The sequence below is a fragment of the Peromyscus leucopus genome, chromosome 3 (genome assembly GCF_004664715.2).
Source record: "Peromyscus leucopus breed LL Stock chromosome 3, UCI_PerLeu_2.1, whole genome shotgun sequence".
NCBI lineage: Eukaryota > Metazoa > Chordata > Mammalia > Rodentia > Cricetidae > Peromyscus > Peromyscus leucopus.
In genome coordinates, this window is record NC_051065.1 from 155112098 (window position 1) to 155124390 (window position 12293).

Here is a 12293-nt window from a genome sequence, read left to right on the forward strand (position 1 = left end):
CCATCCTCAGCGAACACACACACACACACACACACACACACACACACACACACACAAATAGAAATACATTTAGAAAACATATAGGGCTGAATTTATAACAACATTGGAACTATCATTTATTGAGTACTTACTTCCAAGTACTCTTTCAAGTACTTTACAGGTAAGAACTCAGCCAATTCTCACAGGACCCCATTAACCAAGATATAGTACTACTTACTGTTAGTCTCGTTTTTACAGGTGAAGCACAGGGATGCTATGTGACCTGCTTTAAGAAAGCTCAGTAACAAACTTGAAGGTCTTTCTGGGCCTGGGGAGTGTGTGGGAGTGGGTTCTCTGTCTGCTCAGTTGGAGCTTCAGCACTGTGACTTATTTTACATCCTGGGCTTGAGCTTACAATTCCTAGGCTTAGGCTGAGGGTGCAGCTCTGCATGGTTGGGTACTTGTTTAGCACAAAGCCCCAGGTTCCTTCCCCAGCACAGCACAAAACTGGTATGGTGACACATATCTATAATCCTACTACCTGGGAAGTAGAGGCAGGAGGATTAAAAGTGCACGGTCATCCTTAGCTAGTCTGGGCTACATGAATGAATAACTACTAAATAAAGCCAAGGATGATAGCACATGTCTTTAATTCCAGCGCTTTGGAGGCAGAGGCAGAAAGATGGGCAGGCGGTTACAGGCTAGCCTGGGTCACACAGAGAAACTGCTCTAAGCAAACAGAAAATAAACACACCCTCTAAACCCCAAATGTATTTTATGACTAAATCATAGGCAAAACTAAAATAATTGTCAGTCACTTGATGAACATTGTACCTGACTGATAGAATCTGGAGTAGGTTTTATTTATATTTTTCCATATTGTTTGATATTTTGCAATGAAGATCCTTTTTTCTTTCTTGTTGAAAGAAAAAAAAACTCTAGAAAAGAAAGAAATAGTTGGGCATGATGGCACATGCCTGGGATCCCCGTACTCAGGAGACAGAGGCAGGAAGATTGCCACAAATCTAAGGCCATTCTGCTCTACATAGTGAGTTCCAGATCAGCAGGACTACATAATGAGACCCCGTCTCAAAAGTAAAAGGGGGTGGGGTGGGAATAAAGTCACTCAACATCTTATTCATTAAGATAAACACACATCTGTTATTTTGATTTGTAGCCAGCCCTCTACATCCATGGACTCTGCATGCTCAGAGCCAGCTCACCAAGGGGTGAAAAACAGACAAACTGTGTCTCTACTGAACCCAGATGGCCGCTTTATTGTCACGTTACTAAACACCACCAAGTATGAATGATGTAGCATTTACACTGTAGTAGGTATTACAAGTAATCTAGAGGTGGTTTAGAGAATAGAGAGGGGTCGGCAGGATGGCCCAGTGGGTGAAGGTGCTCGCTGCCACACTGACAGCGAACCTGAGTTCAATCCCCAGGACGCACATGACCCACACGGAACAAGGAGGAAAGCAACTCCTGAAAGTTGTACTCTGAACTTCCACACATGCGCTGTGGTGTATGCTTCCCCGACCACATGCAAATATTTTTTAAGTTAAGAAAAATAATACAAGAGGACACGTACAGTTTCTATGCAAATACTAGACTGTCGTGTATAAGGAACTGATGTGTCTGTCGATTTTGATGTGTGTGGCAAGTCTTAGAACCTTCTCCCATGGGTACTAAGGGACAACCGTATGACCAGACATCTGTGTCAGTTAAAATGACATGAACACTGACTTGGAAGCACAGCTAATTGACGTCCTGGAGTTTTAGTGAATCCACAATGGATCAGGAAGTCCCTACGCACACTGAGGGAACTCATCTGGGGCCATCTGGGTAGTCCTGGGAGAAAGCCCTGTAGCCCAGAGCTCCTGGCTCTGAATTCTTAGACCATTGACTAGTCTAAGGTGTACACAACTCAGCCATGCTGTCTGTCCCTTCAAGGTCCTGCTCCAGGCTAGGCAGCCTGAGGCAACGGAAGAGGCAGGCTGTGACCTTCAGGAGCTCAGGTGGGTGGAGAGACAGGCATCATCCGGTCCTCATGGTGACTGACTCAGGCACAAGACAGTTGGTGCATAGAAACCCCCGGTGAGGAGGATAAGGTGAGGGTCTGAGCAGCATGAACAGGGTTCCTATAGGACGTGTGATTTCAGTTTAACTTCACAATCAAGGACACAAGTGGGAACGAGTTCCAGGCCAGTAGACACACAGCAGCGGACACCCAGAGTCCTGCAACATCACGAGGACAGAGATGATACAGCATCGTGCTTGGTGGACTCTCCGTAAGAGGGCATGTCATAGAACTTGGTTGTCTCTTCAGGAAAGCCTCCCCAGGCAGCAGCAGAAGTCCGGCTCAGCCAGACAATATGAAGAGGACAGTGACACAAAAAGTTAGGAGCCACTGTCCTAACCTGCAGCCAGGCAAAGTGCCTTCCTCTGAGACTGTGGTCCTGGCTCCTTCCAGCCTGAGGCCCTACAGCTTGTATTTGCTTCTCACAGACAGCAGCGATGAGGACCATCATTCCAGAGGCCCCAGGGAACACCGAAGGAAGCCACGAAGGGACGGCTCTCCTGGTAGGTAGCAGGCTCCCCACCTTTCCTTTGCTTCTTGGCTCATAGCAGAACTCAGTGGGCTGGTCCAGGAGGTTCCTCACGACGCTGTTCATACCTGGATGAGTGGGAAGTAGCCTACTTACCATCCTACAACAGCTACGACAGCCAGACAGAAGCAGGAAGCTGGGCTCTGTCTTGGTGATAGTCATGGTTGTCGTTTTGTACGTTTTGAGGCAGGGTTTTCACTGTGTGGTCTTGGCTGTCCTAGAACTCACTATGTAGACCAGGCTGACCTCAAACTCACGTAGATCCTCTGCTTCTGCCTCCTGAGTACTGGGGAAAGTGTGCCACCTCACCCTGCTTTGTTTTTGTTTTTGTTCTGATTTTCAAGACAGGGTTTCTCTGTGTAGCTTTGTCCCTGTCCTGGAACTCACTCTGTAGACCAGGCTGGCCTCAAACTCACAGAGATCCGCCTGGCTCTGCCTCCCAAGTGCTGGGATTAAAGGCATGCGCCGCCGCCGCCGCCGCCGCCGCCGCCGCCGCCGCCGCCGCCGCCGCCGCCACCACCACCACCACCACCCGGTGCTTTGTTTGTTTTTGATGAGCATTTCTCTAGCTTTGGCATGATAGGTGGCAAGTCAGAGAACTCAAATATATTTGTAAAAAAAAAATCTTACACAAAACAGGAAGAAGGGGGCTGATGAGATGGCTCAGCAGGTTAAAGGCACCTGCCACTAAGCTTGATAAGCTGAGCTGCATGCCTGGAACCCACATCAGAGAGAACCGACTTCCAAAAGTGGTCCTCCGACCTCCGCATGCGCACTGTGGTGTGAGCTCCATGCCCCCATGCAAATAAATAAATAAATAAATAAATATTAAAAAAGAACAGTTTACAAAACAGGAAAACATTAAGATATTAATAGTAATTATGACAATGAAGCTGTGAGGCATATTTTTATTCATTTATTTTTGCAATACCGGGGTGGTACCCAAGGTTCATGCAAGTGTTCTCAATATCCCCCTTCTGAAAAATGTATCGTTTATGTGTATGAGTGTTTTGCCTGCACGTATGTATGTGTACCGTATGCATGGTGCCCACAGAGGCCAGAAGAGGGTGTCTGATCCCCTGGAAGATTGTTCTGCTGTGGGTGGGGGTTGGGAGCCGAACCTGGGTCCCCTGCAAGAGCAGCCAGTGATCTTAACCCCTGAGCCATCTTTCTAGTCCTAGGAAATCACTTTTGCCTAAGTAAATGAATGAATGAATGAATGAATAAATAAATAAATAAATAAATAAATGTTGTGAAAAGAAAAGAACATCAGGGAAAGAATGGGTATTAATGAACGAATGTCTATCACAGAGCGTGGTACACAAAGTATTTGATAAATGCTACTTACAATACTAGGAGTTGAGCATAGTCCTACTTCTAGAGATACAACTAGCTGGGGGTCTGGGTATGTGGCTCACTGCCAAGTCTGTGATTAGCATGCGGGAGCTCTGAGTTCAATCTTTAGCACCAGTAATGATGGTGACGATAAACAAAGCAACAGCAAATTGAAAACAACAACCCCAAACCAGGAATTCCGGGTTTAGGGGAGACCTGTGGGGTCACCCCTCACTGTGTGTGTTTGGTAGAATCATTTCACTTTCTGTTTTCCTCTCCACCACCGCACATCCCTGTGCTGGGATCAGATCCGTGTCTCACACGTGCTAGGGGATCAGCACATGATCTCTCCCACTAAGCTGTTCCCTGAGCTGTAATCAAACCTTTGAGCCTCAGCTGCCACGCCTGCTCGTGTGCCTTGGTGCCTTCTCAGCGCTCTTTCGATGAGAACCGATAGGAAATAGTCAATATAAATTACTTAGCCCACCATTGGCACACCTTAGAGCTCAATAAATGACGAGTATTCTTTTTTTTTTTTTTTTTTTTTGGTTTTTCAAGACAGGGTTTCGAGACTGTGTAGCTTTGCGCCTTTCCTGGAGCTCACTTGGTAGCCCAGGCTGGCCTCGAACTCACAGAGATCCGCCTGGCTCTGCCTCCCAAGTGCTGGGATTAAAGGCGTGTGCCACCAACGCCCAGCGAGTATTCTTATTATATAAAAATTTGAAGGATAATTTATTTGTGTGTGTGAATGTTTTGCCTGCCTATATGTATATGTGCCATGTACATGCCTATGCCCACAAAGGCTAGAAGAGGAGATCGCCTGAAACTGGAATTACAGGCAATTGTGAGCTGCCATGTGGAGGCTGGGAACTGAACCTGGGTCCTCTGCAAGAGCAGCCAGTGTTCTTAACCTCTGAGCCATCTCTCCTGCCCGAGGTAACTATTCTTGACTGAGTGTCAGGTCCTGCCAGACCTGCAGTTTCATATCAGTAACAGGACATAGTAACCTCTGGGGCACTGAGGGTAAATAACTGTGACTTTTGGAGACTTCAGATGTAGGGAGATGGAGGTGGTCCTCAGACACTGGGCGAGTTGACCAAGGTTTGTCTCCACCCAGGTGCTGACCACGGGGAACTGGAGGTGCTGAAAGACGATCTTCAGCTCTGTGGAGGTAACTGCTTGTCCCCTGGCTTTGAAGAAGAGAATCATGAGGGCTGAGGGCCCAGTGGGTATAACAAGGGGTGGAGTCTCATGATCTGAAGACTCCCAGGCAGACAGATGAGCCAGTGAGGCCACAGCCATTCAGGAGGGACTGGGGTGCCCTCTACACACCTCTACAATGGTTCAAGGACGGTCAGTCCTCTCTGCTGATTGGAACCCCAACTTTCGGCATGGTTGACTGGTCACCCAACAGATCTGGGCACCAGTTTGCCATCAGCACAATGAGTGCAACTCACTCCACTCTCTTGGGACCCTGCTCTGTTTAAGAACGGCTCAGATCCCCCAGCCCCATTGATAAACTGATTCCAAGAGTCCCATACGATGGTGAGGAGGTGTAGAAAACCCAGAGAGGAAGTGTGAATGGCAGGGCACTTCCGCCAGCAGCACTACAAAGAAGTAGGAATGCCTACAGATTGACCTAGTTCATCAAAGAGACCTGCAGATGCACACTACTCAAGGAGAGTCAGGACTCCCAACAACCACCTAGCGCCCCAACTCCTGGTAGTGATCCAGAGGAGCATCAATAAACCCGGGTACACTCAGAGGAAGAAGATCCACATATTGGAATATAACACATGGCTGCCTCTGTGCGCTGGCATTGTGGGTGCTCTTTATATTGTTTTATTTGCTTATCTGAATTTATTTATTCATTTATTTTAGCACTAGAGAACTCAAGAATTGTTTCTTTGTTGTTATTTTGATTTTTTAAAAAGATTTTTATTTTTACTTTGTTTTAAAGATTTGTTTATTTTAATTTGTGTGTGAGGTGAGTGTTTCGCCTACATGTATGTCTGTGTACCATGTGCATGCCTGTGGAGGCTAGAAGAGGGATCTGGATCTCCTAGAATAAGAGTTACAAACAGATTCCAGCTGCCATGAGGGTGGGGACCAAACCCAGGTCCTCTGAAAGAGGAGCAAGAGGAGCTATTCCTCCTGTCCCTATTTTAATATATATCTTTCTGAGTGTGGGTTTATGAATATGTGTGCAGTGCCAAAAGAGGCCAGAAGAGGGCATCAGATTCCCCTGAAGCTGGAACTACAGGAGGTTGTGAGCATCTAGTGCTCTTAACCACTCTGTCATCTCTCCAGTCCCTATTTTATTTTGTTTTAAATAAAAAGTACTGGCTTTCCATGGCTTGAAGGGGTGGTGGTGACTGCTCATTAGATGGAGCAGGAGCCCTTCAGCCTGCTCCGGTCCCCACCCAGCCTACACCAGATCAGTGTAAGTCTCCAAGTCGGCCCTACCTTCCTCCAAAGTGCCCCTTCTCAGGAGAGCACCATCATGTATGTGCTCACTGATTCTCCTTCCATGCAGGTGATGCTGGGGAAATGGTGCTTGCTGGGGAGACAGGTGAGTACCCAGGAAGGGGAGGGAGTCAAGGATACTGGAATTGAGTGAGGTCTAGGTGTTGTCCTGATGAGGGATTCTAGGGTCCTGGCCGTGAGACATGGGAACTCCAGGGCCACTTAGGGACCTGACCGCATGCAACAGGCATGAGAGGAGTTGTGGAGCATTGGAATGGGGGTCCAGGCAAGAGGAAGCAGACATCTGCCCGCTAGGAGAGGTCCCTTGGATCCCATGGCTGGAGAATTACCTAGAGCCTTTTCTTTCTTTCTTTTCTTTTTTTTTGGGGGGAGGGGTTTCAAGACAGGGTTACTCCATGTAGTTTTGGTGCCTGTCCTAGATCTTGCTCTGTAGACCAGGCTGGCCTCAAACTCACAGAGATCCGCCTGGCTCTGCCTCCCGAGTGCTGGGATTGAAGACATGCACCACTGCCTTTTTTAGTGACTAGTCACGGGGATGAAAGCCCCTGGCAAGGAGCCTTGACCAACCTGGCACTAACACTGAGTTTCTCATTTCTAGGACTCCGAAGGAGAGGTTCCGGCTCAGCAGGGGGTAAATACATAATTTCCAAGGACAGCGGGAGGCTGTGTGGATTCCAGAGGGGCCAGAGAGGACCAGGAATGGTCGGTCTGAGAGAGTGGGCCAGTTTTAGCGGGGATCTCAACACCCACATAATTCAGAAAGAAGGCTCCATCATAGAGGAAATGGAAGGAAGAACAGGGCTAGGCCTATAGAGGGATGAGGAAGTCAGCGAGGGTCCCGGGGACAGCTCTCCCTACCTTCAGGGTCCTGCCTGTCGCTCCTGTGTGAGCACCGGCTGACACACACACAAACACCCAGCAACCAAGTCTCCAAGTTCAGAGCGGCAATCTACAAAACACATCTCTCTCTCTCTTTCATTCTTAAGGAGAAGTGGAGGCCTCCCAGTTACAAAGGCTGAACATAAAGAAGGATGGTAAGTAAGTCGGTGTTCAGGAGCCGAGCTCACCTGGCTGGTCCAGATGTCTGTGCGTGTAAGATGGCTGGCAGTAACCCTAGTCACCTCTTTCTTGGACCCCACAGCTAGCAAAGTCCTCAGCTCTGATCTCACCTAGGAGTGGGGGTGGGGGGAGGTTTACAAGCAGTGACGTCTATCTTTTCATGTAGAAGCCACTGAGCACCCCGGTTGGTGCGGGCCTTACAGCTAACGAAGGGAATGACCTGGGCTGGACACCCAGTCATGCGCTCCCTGGGAGATAAATGTTTCTCGTGCCCGATGGGGGGACTTAGTTAGATTTTGGGATTCATGAAGTTCTACTAAAGAAGTGATGAGACCTTCAGGCCTTCATCTGCTCCAAGCCTGGAAGACCGTGGGGGTAGGAAAGGGAGACTTGGTTTTTTGTTTTTAAAGGTTAAAAAAAATTTTTTTTATTTGAGTGCATGTACCTAAGGAGGCCAGAAGAGGGTGTCAGAGCCCCTGGAGCTGGTAGAGATAGGTGCTGTGAATCCAACTTGGATTTCTGCAATAGCGATACTCAGGGCTGAGTCATGTCTCTAGCCCCTCACATTTTTTGATTAAACAAGTGGTAGCTGTTCTAGAAAAATCTTGAGCTACTTCACACACACTCCTATTTTTGGGGGAAGAAGACACCTGGGCTTTAAGCACTCTGTCTTAGCCTTGATCCCTGACCTGTTTGGCTGGGGTGGGGGTGGGGCATAAGAAGGCTCATTGGGGGCTGGAGAGATGGCTCAGAAGTTAAGAGCACTGCTTGCTCTTCCAAAGGTCCTGAGTTCAATTCCCAGCAACCACATGGTGGCTCACAACCATCTGTAATGAGATCTGGCACCCTCTTCTGGCCTGCAGGGATATATGCAGGCAGAATATTGTACACATAATAAATAAATAAATCTTTAAAAAAAAAAAAAAGAAGGCTCATTGGACTGAAATCCAGAGTCTCAAAGCACAGGCCACATCCAGCTTGCTTCGAGACGTGCAGGGCGCGTTATGCTCCAAAGGAAGAAGGCAATCCCCCTCTGTCTCTGGACGCCTGGGACTTTGGTTTAGCCTTGGCCTTGCTCATTGCCCTTGAGAAAGACGCTTCCCCGGGCGGCAGCAGGGTTTGCTTGCTCTGTTCTAGGCTGGCTTTGTTTTGGTTAGTGTGTGGGAGACAGTGTTTTATTCTGTCTCGATCACCCTTCCTGTGCAACCCGGACTGACCTCAAACTCCGGGTCCTTTTGCCTCAGCCTCCCCAGTACTGGGATCACAGTGTGTACCTCCTCTCCTGACTTCCCTTAAACTCTCTTTTGTATCCCTCTTGTCTGAGGAAGCAGGGAGCCACCATTGACCCTGGTGACATCCTTACCCTCACTGCCTAGTACCCCAAGGTCCAGCCTCTCTCGTGCCCGTTAGCCTCAGAACTTTGCACTTGATGACCTTGCACATTTTACAATCATTTTTTAATGCTCACTCAACAAATTAATTCCTGAGCACCCCTGTATGGCTGCTCTAACTCCTGAGTTTTCTCGGGCAGGAGACTGACTGGGACCCTCCTTCTCTAAGACCTAGAGCTCGGGGACCGATAAACGCAGAAATAAAACCCAAGCTGCGTGGCTGTACATGTTCCAAAAACAGTGAAGAGACATAGAGCTGAAAAGGGGTGCTATTTAACCCTGGCTGGTCAGGAGCAGCAATACTGTCGTTTGTAAAACAAGAGGAGGCTGGCTGGATGGTTCAGTGGTTAAGTACATTTCTCTTTTGTTAAAGGAGTGGCGTTTTGGATCCCAGCACCCATATCAGGTCTCTCACAAATTCCTATAACTCTGGTTCCAAGGGATCTGATGCCCCCTTCTGACTTCTGTGGGTACTTGATGCCCACTCATGGGGGGGGGCATGCATGCACCCATACACGAATAAAATAAAAAATAGTACAGTTGGTCATGGTGGTACATACCTTTAATCCCAGCACTAGGCTGGCAGAGGCAGTTGGATTCTGTGAGTTCCAGGCCAGCCAGGGTGACATAGTGAAACACTATCTCAAATACATAAATAAGTAGCTGGGCATCATGGCATACATCTTTAATCCCAGGACTCTGAAGGCAGAGGCAGGTGGGTCTCTGTGAGTTTGAGGCCAGCTTGGTCTACACAGAGAGTTTTAAATCATCTAGGGTTACAGAGTAAAACAAACAAACAAACACCACACACACACAAATAAAAAAACGAGAACAGGCATGGTATCTTGGTACACACCTGTAACCCTGAAGGCTGGAGCAGAAGAATCTCAAGTTGAAAGTAACCACCCTGGGCTGCACAGAGACCTTGTGTTGAAAAACAAAGCAAAAAATAAAATGAGAGGGTTGTGGTGATGGGGTGGGATGGAGTAGGGGGAGACAGAGAGAGACAGACAGACAGAAACAGAGAGAGAGAGAGCTAACCTCCACCCCTTTCTTGCAGATGAGTTTTTCCACTTTGTTCTCCTTTGCTTTGCCATTGGGTCCTTGCTGGTGTGTTATCACTACTATGCAGGTGAGGATCCCTGGGGACCTTGGACGGGGCTGCATGGGAGGACAGGGCACTGACTTACAACCCAAAGGCTGACTGTTCTTTCCTCGCTGCCCTTGAAGACTGGTTCATGTCCCTCGGGGTCGGCCTGCTCACCTTCGCCTCCCTAGAGACCATCGGCATCTACTTCGGACTGGGTAAGCGGTCCTATCAAAAAGCTACAGACCCGCAGGCTCCCGGAGGGAGAGGTGGTTGCTGGACCCGCCGTCACCTTCGCCAAGAGTCATGAGCTAAACTTTTTAAAAAAGTACATTCCTTATGTTTGTGTTTTCTTCCTGACCGCATGTGAGGTCAGTGAAAGGTCCTTGGCAGAAGCTTGTGGAAAAAGGGGGAAGTCCCACAAAAACAGTTTAAAGTAGTAAACACGCATAGCTCCTCAGATACTGAAAACAAGCTGGTGGAGCCAGGCATCAAGGTCGCCGGGTTTCCTGTCCCTGTTATTACTGCCTGTGACTCTTTTCCGCGTAATAACCACAGCACTGTTATTGACGTTAGCCTAAAATTGCATGTCAGGGCTTTGTTTGCGTGGGGTGTGCCTCGGTCCTGGGGCGGCAGGGAAGGAGCCTGACCCTGGGGTCCTCCAGGGGCCGCCATCCTGACCAACATTTCCCCTTGCTTCTGAGCAGTGTACCGGATCCACAGCGTCCTTCAGGGCTTCATCCCCCTCCTTCAGAAGTTCAGGCTGCCAGGTAATGGTGCTGCACATTTCGCCATCCAAACTCTCTCCTGATTGGAGCTTTCTTCTTTGAAAGAGGTCTGCCATCTAGGGAAAGTCCTGGAGGCAGGGGGCTCAGGCTCCAGTTCTGCCTCTGCTCTGTGACTCCAGACAGCCTTTTTCTGTGCTGGCAATGGAACCCAAGGCCTGCAGCATGCTAGACAAGCCACAATCCAGCTGTCCGTAGCCTCTTTGAGCCTCGGGTCTCTCAGATGGAAAACTGATGTAATTCTTTCTGCATGGGGTGGCCCATCAAGTAAAGAAGGATGCGGAGGGCTGTAAGCATAAACATTGAAGAGAAGCAAAGAACCTGTACTCCCCAGATGCTACTTCCTCCCTGGTTGTATTAAGTAACTTTGTAGTTGCCTTTGGAATCGCCTGGGCTAATGTAGATTCTCTATGAGTGTGTGTGTGTGTGTGTGTGTGTGTGTGTGTGTGTGTGTGTGGTGTGGCTAGGATGGGACCCGAGGCTTCACATACACTAAGAAATTGCTCTGCTGCAGATCCCATACTCCCACCCATTGTCTGACCAGCAGCCCAGCAGCTTTGTGCTTGGTGATGTTGTGCCTCAGAGTCTGGAAGCCAGGGAGAGTGTGTCTCTGTGCTGGGGGTGGGGGGTGATAATGTCTTCTCCACAGCTATGGGCCATGGGGAACCACAGTGCCTTCAGGAAGGGCCACTTGCTACCTTCCCTGTGTTTTTGGGGCCTTTGAGGTGGTGGTGGGGTCAGGACTTGACTGCCTGCAGAATCCTATACCACCCTGCAAGCTTTGCTTTCCAGGGTTCAGGAGAACCGACTAAGAACGTTGCCTGAGAGCAGATGAGCCACTCCCCGACGTGACCCCAGTCTCCACTGCCGTACCTGAGCCCAGAAGACAGAACCAACATGCTGGAAGCCACCGGGAGGCCACGCCTGGGCACTAAAGAGCTCTTTTCTTCCATGTGGTCTCAGTGTTGGCAGCAGTGGGCGGGTTCTCACGCTGCAGATTAACACACAGTCTGCAGGGCGGAGAGAGAAGGGATGGCATCTAAATCGGCAAGAAGGACCTAGGACACCATTGCTCTTAGGGGCAACATGAGTCCTGGGCCCCACAGGCTGGCATCTGTGGGCTTGGGTCTCTCTCGTATCCTCAGGCCATGCCCATGAGCTGGGACATCCTGGGACAGACAGTCTACCTCCCTGAGGCAGGGAGGTACCGGCTGGGTCCCCAGGGGAACCTGTTTCAGGTAAGATGCCTGGGACTAAAGCTGTGGTCCCATCACCTAGTGACCACCCTTTTGTCCTTGGATTCCTTCAAAACTCAAATAAACATTCTGTTCTCGATGCTAAAAAGGGTCAACTGAATATTCTTTTAGGATTTTTTTTTTTTTTTTTTTTGGGGGGGGGGACAGTGTTTCTCTGTGTAGTTTTGTTCCTGTCCTGGATCTCACTCTGTAGCCCAGGCTGGCCTCGAACTCACAGAGATCCACCTGGCTCTGCCTCCTGAGTGCTGGGATTAAAGGCATGTGCCACCACCACCCTAGGATTTGTTTTGTTTTTAAGTTTT

At 48.9% G+C, this 12293-nt stretch overlaps 1 protein-coding gene across 2 annotated transcripts in view; it reads left to right on the top strand.

Annotated features, from left to right (window-relative positions):
- Tmem40 (transmembrane protein 40) overlaps nucleotides 1-12079 on the top strand; it is a 28848-nt gene extending 16769 nt beyond the window's left edge. For both annotated transcript variants that reach the window (XM_028864081.2, XM_037204249.1), the window contains 9 exons: nucleotides 2491-2565; nucleotides 5044-5097; nucleotides 6463-6498; nucleotides 7012-7044; nucleotides 7400-7447; nucleotides 9924-9995; nucleotides 10094-10168; nucleotides 10658-10720; nucleotides 11528-12079. In XM_028864081.2, the coding sequence (XP_028719914.2) occupies nucleotides 2491-2565; nucleotides 5044-5097; nucleotides 6463-6498; nucleotides 7012-7044; nucleotides 7400-7447; nucleotides 9924-9995; nucleotides 10094-10168; nucleotides 10658-10720; nucleotides 11528-11547 (476 nt within the window). In that variant the 3' untranslated portion in view covers nucleotides 11548-12079. The remainder of the gene's footprint in view (nucleotides 1-2490; nucleotides 2566-5043; nucleotides 5098-6462; nucleotides 6499-7011; nucleotides 7045-7399; nucleotides 7448-9923; nucleotides 9996-10093; nucleotides 10169-10657; nucleotides 10721-11527) is intronic.
- The last annotated feature ends 214 nt before the right edge of the window (nucleotides 12080-12293 follow it).